The 16,564-nt window shown below is 41.4% G+C and overlaps 1 protein-coding gene across 3 annotated transcripts in view; it reads left to right on the forward strand.

Moving 5' to 3' along the window:
- The first annotated feature begins 1,316 nt into the window (after positions 1-1,316).
- The window catches only part of PPP2R2B (protein phosphatase 2 regulatory subunit Bbeta), a 366,511-nt gene continuing 351,263 nt past the window's right edge, over positions 1,317-16,564 (forward strand). The window contains exons 1-2 of one of the 3 annotated variants that reach the window (XM_070414667.1): positions 1,317-1,395; positions 1,516-1,593. In XM_070414667.1, coding sequence (XP_070270768.1) covers positions 1,544-1,593 — 50 coding nt within the window. In that variant the 5' untranslated portion in view covers positions 1,317-1,395; positions 1,516-1,543. Of the gene's footprint in view, positions 1,404-1,515; positions 1,594-16,564 lie in introns of all 3 variants that reach the window. The other 2 variants (XM_070414668.1, XM_070414671.1) reach the window with 2 other exon arrangements.

A 16,564-nucleotide genomic window follows, 5' to 3' on the forward strand; every position in this document is an offset into this window, starting at 1 on the left:
CTTTTAAATGGAAAGACACAATTTCATCATGTTTCAGAACTTGTCTCAGGTCAGAGCCGAACTATAAACTCTAACTGCAAAGTGTCTGCTCTTAAAGATGACTCTGTGCTACTTTCACTCAATGTGCTGTCAACACCAGCGAGATACATATGGGTACATATGGGTAGCAGCTCTACTCTTGAGTGGTTGAATGAATGAAGGTTTCCGCACAGGAGTTCCAGAGAAGTCTGTGCTGCCAGTGACAATGGCTACTCAGATCTGTGTATGTTTTTAAAGGGTCAATTTGGTTTTGATATTTGATTTTTCTACTAATGTAATCATCCTTAAATGTGTATCTTCTCCCAACATTTGACTATGTAATATTCCCCTTACCTGTAAAACCTAGGAGAATTAAAGAGAACCACCAGAGTGTTAAGAATCAAACTGGTGCCCTAACTGATTTGGCTCAGTGGATAGAGCATTGGCCTGCGGACTGAAAGGTCCCAAGTTTGATTCCGGTCAAGGGCATATACCTTGGTTGCGGGCACATACCCAGTAGGAGGTGTGCAGGAGGCAGCTGACCAATGTTTCTCTCTCATCGATGTTTCTACCTCTATCTCTCTCCCTTCCTCTCTGTAAAAAATCAATAAAATATATTTTTTAAAAAGGAGCAAATTGGCACCAGTACCACCCAGAAGGGTTCTGAAAAGGACTTTTTGAACTTGAACACATGTATTAGTAAATATACTAGTATATATATTAGTATATGTACTAGTATTGGATGCATATATTTGTAGAAACCAGAAGTCATAATAAGCCAAAAAATTTAAACCTGCCAAGGTCTACTTCAAATTTGAAACAGAAATCCCCATGGAATGAAATAGACCCCATTTGTCAGCAACTGACCCCCCAACCCTGTGTTAGCCACCCCGCCCCCATCTCCAACCTCGTTTTGCTTTCCTCTACCCTCCAGTCAGCGCTGCCTTTGGCAAGCAGTCAAGAAGTGAACAAGAGAGATGGAAGCTCTCTGAGTATCTGACCCCTTGCTGGCCATTCAGCCATGCAAGCTGGGAAACTAGTTGTTGTTTTTTAAATGTTGCCTTTCTTTTCCTTTCACCCCTCTAAGGAACTGCCTCTTTCTCCTCCCCATCACCACAGAAGGAAAACAATCGCAAGCATTACTATTCCCATGAAAAGGGGCAGTCACACGGGCTGTGACTGCAGGCCCGCTGGAACTGCTCTAGGATGCTGCCAGGGACTGAGGAGGGACGCACTCCAATTGCTCCAGCTTGCACTAGGCCTGGCATGGTCAGAGGAAGGAGACAGAGCCGTGAGGGGACAGGCAGGACGTGGTGCTTGCAGACCGACCATTCTCCTAGGCCTCACTAGAGTCTCCTCTGTGCAAGATGATCCCTGGTGTGCGAGTCTCCTATTAGAAATGCATGCAGCTCGCTATGTATTTCTTTTCTTCTTGGCCTTTTAAGAACCACGGGGAACTCTTACCTAACCTGAGGTGTCTCCTTGTGTCGCTTTCAGGAATTGAGACGCTCACCCAGGACACACTATGGTGCTTCAGCCAAGTGAAAGGCACTATCGAGATTGGAGCCACAGAAGGTAGGCGACAGCCCCCCTCCCCCTTCCCCTGGCCTCCTTGGGGTTTGTGCTGGGTCCAGATTTAAAAAGTTTCATCATTGTGTCCATAAATGTAAATCGCAACACATTCCAGAGTAACATTTGGAGTTCTTTCTGCCCATTTTTTCCTGTTGAAGTTTATTGTATTCACACTGAAATGAACTTCCCGTGGAATATGTTTGCAGAGAGAGAGACCAAAAATTAGGCAAGTCTCGTTTCAGAATGGTCTCTGAGTCCAAACATTTCAAGATAGTCAGAGAGATATTAAGCTCTCCCTCTGTTCTCTGTTGAAGATCACTTGCTATTACACATGAAGCACACAGGGAGAATGAAGAATTGAGTCTAGTTGTATGACTTATGGGTACTTTGGGTCGTCCCCAAGTCAGCATATAATTGCCATTCTGACTCTCAGGAGATATTCCTGTATCAGGACGCTTTACCTGGGATAATGCATTCCTTTTCCTCCTCCTGAAAAACTTGCTTTTAATTCTCTTCATTTTCTTCCTTTATAAGTCTGAACTTGGAGACCTCCATGACTCCCTCAATGGATGTCTGCATTTCAAAAGAGCTGAATGATAGGCAGTTGGAAGGAACTAGAAGAGCACTTCTGGGTGTTTTAAATCAAGGTTTAGCTGTTCTAGTGGAACACGGTACAGGTTGTCTGAAACAGATTTCTCCACATTGGTGGTAGGTGTAGATACCAGATGTGATGTAGCCTGGGTCTAAAACTAATTTTAATGAGTGAGGACGTGAACAGTTGACAGAGTTGGACTTTAATGTGGAAACTAACATGCATAAATGCATGTAGACTTTGGGGTCGTTCTATAGCATTGTAATTGTGAGTACAACATATTTTGAGCAAAAACTCTTTTGAGTAATTCGAAAGAGGTGTTTAATCTGCATTCTTAGAATTCATTTTTAGGTGTTCAAAATAAGGGATACCCCAAAACCAAATGATTTATATGTAAAGAGTGGGAGAAAGCCCATTACAATGAATTAATGACTAGGTCTATCTATAAAATTATACTTTTGTATGACACTGTTTTTCAGATGCTCTATCAATGGAGCTTTATAAATGAATGGTGCTCAGAAAGCCCCCACAGAGTAGACAGAGCAGGCCTTATTAGGCCCATTTTATGCTCATCTAACCAAAAATACTTTTTAGTGACTTCTATATGGTAGCACTGTCCTAGGCATTCAAGATGGGAATTGGGGGGAAATGACTTACTCCCTAACCTCATGAATCTTAAGAAAACCGAAGCTCATGTCAATCACGTTTTAAATCTTGGGCACAATTCAAAAGTCACTTGCGCTTTTTGAACAATAGAGACTTTCAGATCCCTCAAGAACTACTGAGTTAGAGGTTTGAGAACCTGGGTGACACAGTGTGTCTTAATGAGCTACTCAGACAATTCTGCTGCTATGGACTGGCTTTGGGGACCACCAGGTTATCTTGTTCCAGGGTATAAGTTACTCTCAGATGTTGGACTTAAATCTTGCCTTTGTGACTGGCTCCCCACCAACTGTGGGAGTAGGATTCTGAAGGTCTACTCCAGCTAGAGCTCTTATCAATTGAGGGCTTACCACATGGTGAGTACTTTACTGAGTGCTTAAGACAAGTTAAGGTAATGTAGGTAGAGCATTTACCGCAGTGCTTGACACTTGGTAAGTACTCAGTACTTGTAAGCTACTATAAATATCACTATAATTAGATCTTCACTCTAATTTAATCCTCTCAAAAGACTTTATGAGAGGTATATTTATTCCCACATTACCTATGAGGATATTGAAGCTAAACAAACAAGTAAGCAAACAGAAGGCTAAGTTCTTTGCCAAAGGATCCGTAGCTAATAAATGGGTGAGCTAAGTTCCAACCCCAGTCTATAGGATTCAAAGCTCCAGCCCTTTATGTATTGTTTTGAAGACAGAGTTCTCGGTTAGTAGTTTGGAATGGGGCCCAGGAACCTGAATTTTTATACACGCTCTCAGATGATCCTCATGGATGCACTGAAGATGGGTTTAAATGTTTACTGCACACGATTACTAAGTAGCCTGTTTGAACTAACTGTGAATTGAGTCACAGAGTCACAATGACAATCAAGCCTGAATTTGGAAAAACCAGTTCAAAGTGGGTGAATAAAGGGAGGATTTGCTTAAGGGGCGAATCAGGTTGGAAACGAACACATTTCCCCTGGCATCTAGAGTCCTGACATTATTGAACCTGCACTCATACTGTCCCAATGGCAGTTGAGTATTTGTTGTGTGAATGAATGAATGACTTTCACTTAGTAAAAGTCAAGGTTCTTAAAAATCAGGTTCTTTTTTAAGTTGGCCTGCTTTGTCCAAGCTGGTTTTCTGTACTGATCAAAGTCGATAAATATTATTCACTTTTGCCTTCCACTTTACTTATTTGCATTAATGACTTTTTCATTCCATCTTTACCGCTTTCCAGACAGTGACCTTGGCCAAGTCACTTAATGTCTCTGTGCTTAAGTTTCCTTTCCGTCTACAAGATGGACATAGTCATACAGGTGTCCATTAGTGCGGCTGTAAGGGCTAGGTGAAATTTTAAAACAACAAACACACACACACACACACACACACACACACACACACAATAAACAATCTCTAGGTTGTTATAAGATGCTCAAATAGTATTTATTGTATTATAAAGGCAGGGATGAGATAGGTGACATGACAAAAAGATAAATATTTTAAAGCAATATTTTTTAAAAAATTAAAATGTATGCAAAGAATCCATGATGAACAAAATATTGAAATGTTAAATAGAGACAAGACCAGGATTACTGATTTGTTTTTCCTTTTGCTGCAGGTTCCAGTATTGCTTAGTGTGGCACTGTTACTGCTAATTTACTTCAATGAGTGTCTTGGGTATCAATTAGTAGGCTAGAATTTTTCACATCCCAAATTATTCAATAGGACATTAGATGAATTACACTATGAGTTCAGCAATAAACATTTAGTGAGGGCTTATTACATCCAAAGCACTTTGCCAGAAAGTGAGTTATAAAGATAAATAAGCCGAAACCGGTTTGGCTCAGTGGATAGAGCGTCGGCCTGGAGACTGAAAGGTCCCAGGTTCGATTCCGGTCAAGGGCACGTACCTGGGTTGCGGGCACATCCCCAGTAGGAGATGTGCAGGAGGCAGCTGATCGATGTTTCTCTTTCATTGATGTTTCTGACTCTCTATCTCTCTCCCTTCCTCTCTGTAAAAAATCAATAAAATATATTAAAAAAAAAAAAGATAAATAAAACATAGTTTAAGCTTTCAAGGATTCCACCATTTAAGGGTAGAGAGGAATTGGGTCATAATAATAAGGCATTATATCAATAAATATAATTCAAAGCAAGGTGAACTAAAGAGAAAGCACTTGACAAGAGACTATAGTTCTGTGAATACAGAAGAGGTAGAAATTTCATATACTTGGGGGGACAAAGATGGACTTAATGGGAAGAAGGCAGGTAAGATAGAACTTAAATGATTTTTTAAAATAACATTTATTCTTCTCCTTTTCTGACTACTAAAACAACATGTCCTCAGTGTAGAAAGTTTCAAATATAACTTTAAAAAAATCAGAAAATCAATTGTAATTATAATTCCACAACCAATCAACAGTGGTAAAAGTTTTTGATACGTTTTTCTAACTTCTTGACTATGTGTATATTCATCAATTAATTCAGTAAACAAATAAGTACTATGTACCTGATACTGTGAAAGGGAGTGGTTAGTTTATAATGAATAAAATCAATATGATTTTTTTTCCACCAAAGGCGAGTCATCCTGAAAATATTCTTTTGTAAATAGATGTTTTCACTTAACAATATATAGTGATCATTTTCATATTATGAACAGTAGGTATTCTAATTTCTTGATCCAAGTTTTCAAGATTTATAACAGCACTTTTAGGAACATCCCTAATAGCTCAGCTGCATATATCCAGGAAAGCTATATGGTAGAGCAGTGGTTCTCAACCTGTGGGTCGCGACCCCTTTGGGGGTCAAACGACCCTTTCACAGGGGTTGCTTAAGACCATCAGAAAACACATATATAATTACATATTGTTTTTGTGATTAATAACTATGCTTTAATTATGTTCAATTTGTAACAATGAAATTGGGGGTCACCACAACATGAGGAACTGTATTAAAGGGTCTCGGCATTAGGAAGGTTGAGAACCACTGTGGTAGAGTATCACGAGCACATGTTTTACAATAAAATTTGGCCTCACTCCTTATTGGCACAAAGCAAATCACTGCAAATATTTTATGATTTCATTTCCTGATATGTAAAGTTGAGATAATAAACTCTACCTTAATGAACTGCTATAAGAATATAATTAGGCAGATATTTTAAACAACAGAGCACATAGGAAATGTTCAGTAGTTACAATTAGTTAATTTTTTAAATTCAAAGCATCAATTGTCTTTTAGAGAAACTAATGACTTACATATTCAATATAATTTATAATAGAACCTGTTTCTCAAACTCTCCAATTTAAGACATTTAAAATTTGGATTTACTGTATCTTTTTCATTGACACTTCTCTTTCTTCTTTTTAAAAACTGAGATAAAATTGGCATATTACATTTTATAAATTTAAGGTATACAACATGTTGATTTGATACTTTTACATAATTGACACTTCTTTGACTACTCAAGTGTCTCAGAAAATTTCATGAAGCATAAATTGAGACATAAAGAAGAGCTAAGTTAAAGTGATGTGAATAGCATGTGCAAAGGTCCTGAGGTTTGTACACTCAGAAAAAGAAAGGCCTTTATTTTGCTGAGGCATGGAGTACCTGCAGAATCAAAGTGAAAGACTAAGATGGAAAGGTAGGTGGGACCCAGGTTGTAAGGTGCTTGAATGACAGCAAATGAGACTCTACATCCTGGGCCACTGCAATCGCTGGGGCCTGGAAAAACTATTGCTGGGCCACACAGACCTAACTGAAGTCATGTCAGCTCATTTCAGGCAATGGTGATGCAACTGATTTATTGGGAAAGTACTATCACTCAAATTCATTTATTCATCCATTTCAGTATTAAACAGATATTTATCAACTAGCTTCTGGCTTAACTAGGCACTGTTTCAGGTTAATAAGACATGTGATATACACATAAAAAAATCATTCTCTAATGATTCTCTCTAGAGGCTTGAGCAACAAAAATGGTAGAAAAGTAGAAGGTCATCCGAGGTTTTAATGAACACTAAGACCGATATAAACAGGGTGGCATCAGAGAATTCTTGGAGGAGGACACTTCAGTGTGGGGCACCAGGGGAGGCCTCTCTGAGGAGGTGGCACCTGAGCCAAGGCCTGAAGGATGGGAATGTGCCAGTGTTCAAAGAACCCTACCTGGGTCATTGTAGGTAGTAATAAAACAAGCACTGGACAGGCCCAGTGCCAGGGAAAAGAGGTGGTATTTTCAAAGCACATACAAGAGCCCAGAGTGGCTTGAGTTGGGTGTGAGAAAGCTGTGTGGCCTGAAAAGAGACAGAGAGGCAGGGAAGGGCTTGATCAGACAGGACCTTTAGGTCTCTTTACATAGCCTGGAATTTATTTTGAGAATCATGGGGCTCCTTGCCATTGAAGGAGCTTAAAGATTAAAATAAGTTCTTATCAGGATTCTGATAAGAGACACCAAGGCTTTGTTTGAGTGGAGAAGGTGAAGAGGAAGGGAAAAGCAGGGACTGCAGACCTGTTGAGATGATGGACTGGATCACAGAGGAAAGGTAAGGAAGGAATTAAGACAGCACTTGGTGTTGGCCTTGAGCAATTGGGTGGTCTGTGGGCACAGTTACTGGGACTGGGAAACCTGGGAAAGACACGTATTTGGGAATGTTAAAAGGGAAAGTCATCCCTCTATGCTCCTAGGTTTGATAGCTGGGTCTATGAAATAAACGGACAACAGGCAGATTAACAGCAGAAAATGTATATAAATTTATTTTTTAAATTTACATGCATGGAGGCATCACAGGAAAATAAAAAAAGTGAATACTCAAAAAGGCAGTGAGGTTTGAGAGCTTACATACCGTCTTAACAGGGGAAAGGAAGGAGGGAAGTAGGCCTGTTGGAAGAAAGCCAGTGGTTTTTAGGAAAGATGAATGAGCCCTTAGGAAAATAGATGGGTGATGTGATCGTTTGTGACAAAGTTTGTCTGGGTGTGGTGTCTACCTCTAGTCTCTTATTCTGCTTAAAAGTCCATCTTCCCTGGTTGATGAAATTCTGTAGGAGAGAATTTATGACAGTTGAGTTCCTTTCGGAGGACCTGCCTTTAGGCAGGTAATGGGGGAATTCGGAGAAAGCCTCTTCCTGCATTTGCTGTTTTACAAGTGCTCTCAGCTCTAAATCATCAATGTACCAAAACAGCATCTTTTGGGATGGCCTGTCCTGAACTCCTTCCAGGAGAAAAATAATGAGCTTTATTGTGAGCATATTCAGGGTAAAATGGCAACAAGATAGTCAGGTGTAAATGCCCAGTAGGACATTATATATATGAGTGTGTATGCTTCAGAGAGAGAACGTGAGATGGAGGGAGAAACTGGGGGAGTGGCGTGGGCAACAGCACATAGATGGTACTTGGAACCAGTGAACTGGACGTGGTCACCTACGTCATGCAGACCATGTTGGTGTCCAGCCAACAGACCACTTGTCCATGGCTCGAAGCTTTGAGTATTTTGCTGTGGTTGGGATTGTTCATGTAGTTTAATTCTTGGAAGACATTTACATGTGGAAAGGTTCACCATGTGCAATTCTTGCAATTGTTTTGCCTAGCATGTACATTTCACATAATATATGATTTCATCTCATGAAGTTTCATACTATGTCAGCATAGAAGCACTTTACATGATAGAAATTGCCCACTCTGGACATCATACAATTTCTTCAGATATGGTGTATGATTCTGCACATGGGAAGAAGTCAGAATTATCTGATGGGATTTGGGTGCATTGTTTTTTATGTTTGTTTGTTTGTTTTTCGGCTACAGCATGTGGTCTTTTCTTTTTCTGACTATAATTCTGCGTTCTGCAGTTCTTCCATATCTATCAACATAGTTCATGTCGTCTTAATTGTAGGAAATAACTGTGAAATGTATTCTGTTTTGCTCCATGGGCATAACCTTCTTTTCTCCCCCTACTGCTGAAAAGATAACTCATGTCCAGAGAAGCACGGGGCCTTGTATTGATTCAGTTATCTAATGAGAGAAAAATATCAATTTGGTTGTGATGTGAGGTGCATGTCGTACACCCTAAACTAAAAGCTGATGGTGATGAGTGGCCTCCTAGCAAAGAGGAGACCTATACCTAAAACATTTACAAGGCCCAGCTGGCATAGTTCAGTGGTTGAGTGTTGACCTATGAAGCAGGAGGTCATGGTTTGATTCTTGGTCAGGGCACATGCCCAGGTTGTGGGCTCCATCCCCAGTGGGGGGCGTGTAGGAGGCAGCCTGTCAATGATTTTCTCTCATCATTGATGTTTCTATCTCTCCCTCTCTCTTCCTCTCTGAAATCAATAAAAATATATTTAAAAAAAAACATTGGCCAGGCTATCTGATCTTTTCACTGATGTTTCAGAAATTCGGGGATTTTTTAGCTTTCCTTCCATGATTATGACTCTTGGCCATCACCAGAAAAAGAAATACATGGATTGGGTTGTCTCAAAGCAGTGTAAAGACTATCACCTTCTCATTTTATAGAAAAGTCAGCGACTGACAGATAACCATTCCTAGAAGTTTAAGCTACATAAGTGGCACAGGATGATTTAACTTCACCCCACAGATCTTGGACCTAGAGATGGAAGGTGGAGTCTTGCTTGCCTTGCTCTCACTGAATGTTGGTGGGTGGCTGTGATAAGAACTCCAGTTTCAGGAAGAAAAACTTTTGTTCTGGGGTAGAAGCTTTCTGGATTGACAACCTCAAGCCACCAACATAGGGATATTAATCAGGCATTAATTTGAAGTCAACTTACCCCTAGCTTTAACTGGGTTCAGCAACCCAGTTAGTGACTTTAGATCACCAAATGGGTTTCAAACCTTATTGTGCATGTGACTCACCTGGGGAACATGTTAAAATGCATATTCCCAGGGCCTATCCCTAGAGATTCTGATACAGAAGGTCTGGGATGGCGTCAATGAGCTTGCTAATTTGACAGGCATCCCAAATAATCCTAACGCAGGTCGATCCAAGAGAGACAGTGAGAAATTCTGTTCTGTCTTTCCTTACATCAGAGGGCTATGCGCGAGCAAAGCCCGTAAAACATCTGAGCCCATTTTGAGTGCTTTTAAAGGAAACCAGGATGCCAATGAACAGAAGATAATACACAGATTCTGGGCCCCAGGCACTGAAGGGAGTGAGAGCAAAGCTTTCCTCTGTGTGTCAAAAGGAAGCCCGCAATCTCCTCTTTCCATCCTGTTGTCTACAAAGGGATTTCCCAGCCACTTTCCTTTGTACGGGGCTCCTGTCCGCTTGAAGCAAAATTGGTCTGATTATGAACAAGTTGCCAGGAGATGAAAACATTTCTCTGGGCTGTGATGGAGGATGTCTTGATACGAGAGCTGCGGGCTTGCTGTGCTCTGAAGGTGGTCTGGTGGGAAGTGTCGGCACGGGAAGCTGCGGGGCTCTGTGGCGGGGAGAGAGGCAGGTTCTGTGCACAGCGCTGAGGTCAGTCATCCTGTTCTCTCTGTAAGCTTTAGGAAATGAAACGTTTCTAAGCCAAGGAAGAGAAAAAGTTCCATGGCTGTTTATTTCACCCTGGCCCTAATGCCAATCACTTGAAATGTGTTTGATGAGCAAATATTCACTAGTATGGAGCACCTACTATGTGCCAGGCACTGGATTGGGTGAGCAAGACACTGTTGCTCCCTTCCTGTAAGCATTTACTTTCTTCTGAGGGTTATCAATAAATGGATGCCAATTACAATCCAGTGTGGGTGTGGAAAGTGCTAGAAAAAGAGTAAGCCACCCAACCCAATGCGCAGTGGGCTGGGGCAGGAACTGGGGAGGCCTACTGAGTAACTGGCAGCCAATTCGAGACCTACGGGAGAACTAGGAATTAGCCAGGCTTTTTAGGCCATGGACCCAAGTTTTATTTAGGGTTCAATTGTTCCTTTAGGCAAATTACTCATCTTCCCTGGGCTATCTTGAGATGATGTTGAAAGGCTTTGTGAATAAAATCATTGAAAGAACTAGACAATACCTGACCACGGTAGAATAATAATAATGATAACTCTATTTCCTCAAGCATCACTGGGCCATATTCCATACACATAACTTTTAGTGTATCCTCTCATTTCATCTTCGCCCAGTGATAAGATATGAGACAACTTTACCTCATTTTACAGCGGAGGAAATTGAGGCTCAGGAAGTTTAACAACTCACCCCAGTCACACACCTGTCCGACCTCAGCGTTGCCTTCTTAACCATGGTGACAGAACATTCCTTCAAAGTAGCCTGGCCCAGAGTAAGGGCTCAGTGAGTATTTATTGAAGGAATATAGCCTTCAGTAAGTAAGTAATGTCAACAAACTAAAAAAAACCTATCATTAATACAATAATGAATGTTTTTCTAGAGAATAAAAGAGCTCATTCAAGACAATCCATTACAAAACATACATAGCACATTTCTGCTTTTAGCACATGTGGGTCATTGATGTCTTATAAGCCCCCTGGGAGGTAACCAGAACAGCTTTATAATCCCACAGTGCAGATACAAAAGAGATAGTTTCCATATCACAGGTAGTAAGTAGGTTAGTCCTCATGGAGACGAGGAGATTAAGATATATAGAGATCGTTTTAAATTGCCCAAGGTCTCATAGAGAACAGAAACCAAACTTTTGGATCAGAGATTTTTCTACTGGGGACCTTCCACTACACAACATGGATTGATGGCTTTGGGGTGGGGAGCACTCCATTCCAGAAGCACTGACTGGGAATTTCAAACATGGTGGGAAATGCAGGGCCCCCGTCACAGGGCCCCGATCACAGAGAAGTCCATCACTCAACATGCTTTCAGTTGCAACACAAAGATTCATCTCAAAATATCTGGAACAGCAAAAGAATGATTATCCCTTCCTTCGTTCCACAAATATCTCCTAAGCATCTGCTGGGTGCTAGGCATCGGATGTGCAGCAGCGGAGGGAGTTAGACAACAGATATATAAATTAGAATATAAAATATAAAGATGTCAATGCAATGGAGGAAACTAAGGCAATAGGGGGCACAGGTGTGTGGGTATTCTCTTAAATAGGATGGTAGAGACTTCATGCAGAAAAATGCTCAGAAGCAGTGATATGAAAAAGGCAAGAGATCAAGTCATGTTGGTGTCTGGGGAAAAGAGTTGCAGTGCAAATGCCCTGAGGCAAGAGCTTATCTTGTGTGTTCAAGGACTAGACATAGACTAGTGGGGCTTTAGCTGAGTGAACAAAGGGAGAAGTTGTGAGAGATGGAGACAGAAAGATGATGGCAGGTGGATGCAAGAAGGAGCCTTACAGACCATTGTAAAGACCATTGCACTTCTACCTGAGTGAGGCAGAGAGCCACTGATCATAAAACACTCTTTCTCGAAGCAGGTCGATCATGAATGATAAGGAACCAAGGTCAGAAGCAAGGAGCCCAGCAAAGCAGTTATTGCACTAATCCAGTTTTTTTTTTTATATAACTCTTGAGGCAGGGATCCCCTGCAAAGCTGATGAATTTCCTGCTGAAGAACAACATGGAGGGCTCAGATTCTCTCCACCTTCTTGCCTTGCTGCCTTTGGGATCTCAACTTTGCTTCAAAACAACCACAGCCATTGTGGGTATCACACTCAGACACAGCAATACCCAGGGAAGGGACATTGGGACTTAAAACAAACAAACAAACAAAACAAGGAACATCCCCCGCCCCCCACCCCGCCGTGTCCTCAGCAAATTTCTTTACATGTCCCCTTGACCTCAGTCTGAGTCACATGCCCACCTCTAAACCAACATTGATAAGAAAGTTAGGATTAGCCGAAGTGGCTTACACACATTGGCTTGCATTCAAGCTTGGTGTAGGATTGCCATCTCTGAGTGGAGGACACCACAATAAAATCTGGGCTTTGCAGTAAGAAATGAGAAGCAATCCCCAGTTGTCCAACAACAGTGTTCACTACAGGAAGAGGCACAGGTGGCTTAACCAAGTCTATTGCTAGCACTGGACACAGGGAGGCGGTTCATTGGCTTGCTCTACATAGAACATCTGGCTCAGGCAAGCCCATTGCCGAGCTTCCCTGGACCGCCTTGAAGCTGGGGTCTGGGGGTGTGAGATTACTTGCCTTTTGTTTTCTTTTTATGGTGCTAATTAAGCAGGCTCAGCATCATCCCACTTATTGCCTATGTTTTTTGTTAATGGAATTTAAAAGCTGAGAATAAATAATTAAGCACATGGACACTGCAGGGTGGTTTCTGGTTTTGTGCTCAAGGTTTCAAGTAAGTGTTATGCCTTTTTCTCCAGCATGTTTATTTTTAATTGTGTAGAGCTTTCTTTTTTTTTTTTTTTTTTTTTAAAAAAAGGAGAAGGTAGCTAATAATGTCCCTGGGGTAAGAATATTGAATTTCACTTATCCATTTATTCCGTGAATATGTATTGGGCGGTGTTGGAAACACTTGAAATCACCAAGGTCTCTGACATTCTAGTGGGTGAGATGGGCAATAAAAAACACAAGCTTACAGAGGCACCAGGTAACTTCAAAGGGTGACATGGGCTATCCTATATAATAAAATCCCAGCGACCGAACAGTGGAATGACCAGAATGACCCGTCAACCAGTCGCTATGATATGCACTGACCACCAGGAAACAGATGCTCAATGCAGGAGCTGCCCCCTGGTGGTCAGTATGCTCCCACAATGGGAGTGCCACTTGGCTGACCAGTGCCGCTCAGAGGGCGGGTCCACAGCCACTCGGCTGAAATGCAGGCCACACCCCCCACCAGTGCACAAATCCTGTGCACCAGGCCTCTAGTAAAGACTATAAATGTGGTGGTTGAGCAGGGGATGGGGGATGCTACATTAGACAGTTGTTCTGAAAAGGCTTTTCCGAAGAGGTCGCTTTTGAGTCAGGACTCAAATAATGAGTAGAAGCCAGGTTCAAGAGACTTGGAATAGTGTTTAGACTCAGTAGAACAGTAAGTGCAAAGGCCCTGAGGCAGAAGCAATATTGGCATGACCAGAAGGGAGGCCAGAATGACTGGAGTGGTGAGTAGACGGATGAGGGTGCAGAGGGAAGCAGAGGCGGACTCCGGTGACGCTCTACAAGCCAGAGTCAGTTATTTGTGTTTCATTCTGGGTGCAATGGGAAGCCAATAAAGAAGGTCTTAATGAAGCCTGGAGCACCCTGATGTTTTAAGAACAAATAGTAAAATGGAGGACTTGGTCATTTGACACTCAAACAGTAGCCTAGGGCATTTCTCCTCCAGGGAGAACTTCAGTAACATAACCTTCCTTAGAGTTTTGTGAAAAATTAAACCTCTTCTTTAAATTCAGACTTTTGTGCTGTTTGATTAATCTGTGCTTGCTTCCAACCTAGAGATCTTCATACCTCACCTCTTACAGTAAAAAAATGATAATAAAATTTAAAAAATTGCCTGTGGTCTGGCGCTCACCGTGGTATCTTTGCCCAGGACAACAACAGGAAGTTGTAAGATTTTATTTTGAGTCAGTGCCAGGCATCGTCGGGACCACTGACATTCAGGAGCCCATGGAACTGACAATGTCCTTCCAGTTGTGGTTTGGAGAATGTGGGATCTATTTTTAAAATGTTACACTTCACCTCGGCATGGCATTTCCATAATTTTGTCAGCTTTTTTTTAAAAAAAGAATCATTATTACCTATTATTGTTTCAGGACTGATGTTTTTTTATTACAATTGAAAGCAAACTTTCCCCAAATTATGGCACAAGCCATTTCTCAGGGTGTGCTGCTTCCTCTCCATCATTCATCAGATATGCCAGGGAGTTTCAGTGCTGACAGATCTATACAAGCGATAGTTAAACAGTAATGGTTTCCACATACTGATATGAAGTTCCCATGAAAACTGATGGCAGTTTTCTACAACTTACCACTCACATATGCTTCCGAATTTACATTGCTGTTCTTTATTTTTCTGTGAGCCATGTAGAGTGCAGCTTTGCATCAGATGTACCTGAGAATGTGTCTTAAGTAATTTTCAACTGAAGATAAGCTATGTTTAAAAATATACTGTTATTTATTAGCAACTTCAATAAATTCATGAAACTAAAACTGAAAACCTAATTCACAAAATCTATCCAAAAAAATTAGTATTACTTTATGACTTTATGTGAAAAATCTTTTCACATAAAGTCATATTTTTTTTAAAAATTGATTTTTTTAAGAGAGGAAGAAGAAGAAGAAGAAGAAGAAGAAGAAGAAGAAGAAGAAGAAGAAGAAGAAGAAAGAGAGAGAGAGAGAGAGAGAGAGAGAGAGAGAGAGAGAGACAATGGTGTGAGAGCAGCTGCCTCCTGCACACCCCCTACCCCGGATAGAGCCTGCTACCCCACATGTGCCCTAACTGGGAATCGAACCAACTGAGCCACAAGTAACTCTATTAGAAACCTGAGGGCACCAGGAAGAACGAACTTACCATAATTAAGAGCATCAACTCTGAACAGATAGTCTGGGTTTGAATCCCAGCGACCACCACTTGCTATGTCACTTTGAATAAATCACATACCTTATTTTGATTTAACTCGAATTTCCTCCTCTGTAGCATGGGGGGAAATAGTTTCTCCTTCGTAGACTTGTGAGCAAACACAAACAATCCACAGAAAGCGCAGAACTTGACACAGAGGAAACGCTAAGTAAACATTAGCTATTCTGCTGATTGAAGGCAGAAATTACAAGGAAATGAGAATAGCCTGTCACTCCACCACCCAGAGGATTACTTCTTTTTTTTCTTTATTGATTAAGGTATTACATATGTGTCCTATCTCCCCATTGCCCCCCACCCTCCTACTCATGCCCTCACCCCCCTGGTGTCTGTGTCCATTGGTTGGGCTTATATGCAAGCATACAAGTCCTTTGGTTGATCTCTCCCCCTTACCTCCACCCTCCCCTAACTTCCCTCTGAGGTTTGATGGTCTGATAACTTTTTAATGTTTAATATTTGATAAGTTTGATCAATTTGTTTCAAAAGGAGTTTAAAATGTTCAGCTGACCCTTGTGTTTACTAAAAGGGTTATCTACACCTGAGTGCAAAGACAAGCCTCATTTTTGGAAGAACGATAGACATCTATAGAGGATTCTAGGCTCGGGTTCTACAACAGAATGCAAAGCAATTGAAAGAAAATTGTAGAGAGCTAATTGCCTCTACATCATCAACAAACACGAGCAATTTATTAATACTCATTACTCCCAATCAAAGTATTATTTGTCCACATGACATTAATAAGAAAATAGGAAACTGTATGCTTTCAACATTTACATTCATAGCATGTTGGAGTTTGAAGGAAATTGGAAGATTATTTCTAATCTCCCCATTTTATAGATGGAGGAACTGGGGTACAGGAAGGAAAACGGACACAAGGAAAGCTTACTCGTCCACATTACCACTCAAGGTCTCCACCACCCAGGGCCCCTGTGATGTTGTGGGGTGACATCAGCTCCCTGATATCCCTACGAGTTAAAAAGTATCATGCCTCTGGGGCCCCTGACCTTTGGCCGCCACACATCTGTTAGATTTCTCTGACTGCATTGTATCAGCCTGTTTTCTTTCACCCAGATGCTGAAATCCTTCCTCCTTGCTTACAAATAGCTGCATAGGTATCAAAGGAAGGAAGGAAGGCTCCCCTCCCCACCAAGGGTCTCTGTGTGGCTCTTGTCTGACACTCAGGGTAATGGCATTGGTAGTGTCGTTCAGTGCTCTGTAGCTCCTGATGACACGCTCCTCACCCATCTTC

The sequence above is a fragment of the Myotis yumanensis genome, unplaced genomic scaffold (assembly GCF_028538775.1).
Source record: "Myotis yumanensis isolate MYYU_CA2020_CCGP unplaced genomic scaffold, mMyoYum1.0.hap1 SCAF_5, whole genome shotgun sequence".
NCBI classification, from domain to species: Eukaryota; Metazoa; Chordata; class Mammalia; order Chiroptera; family Vespertilionidae; genus Myotis; species Myotis yumanensis.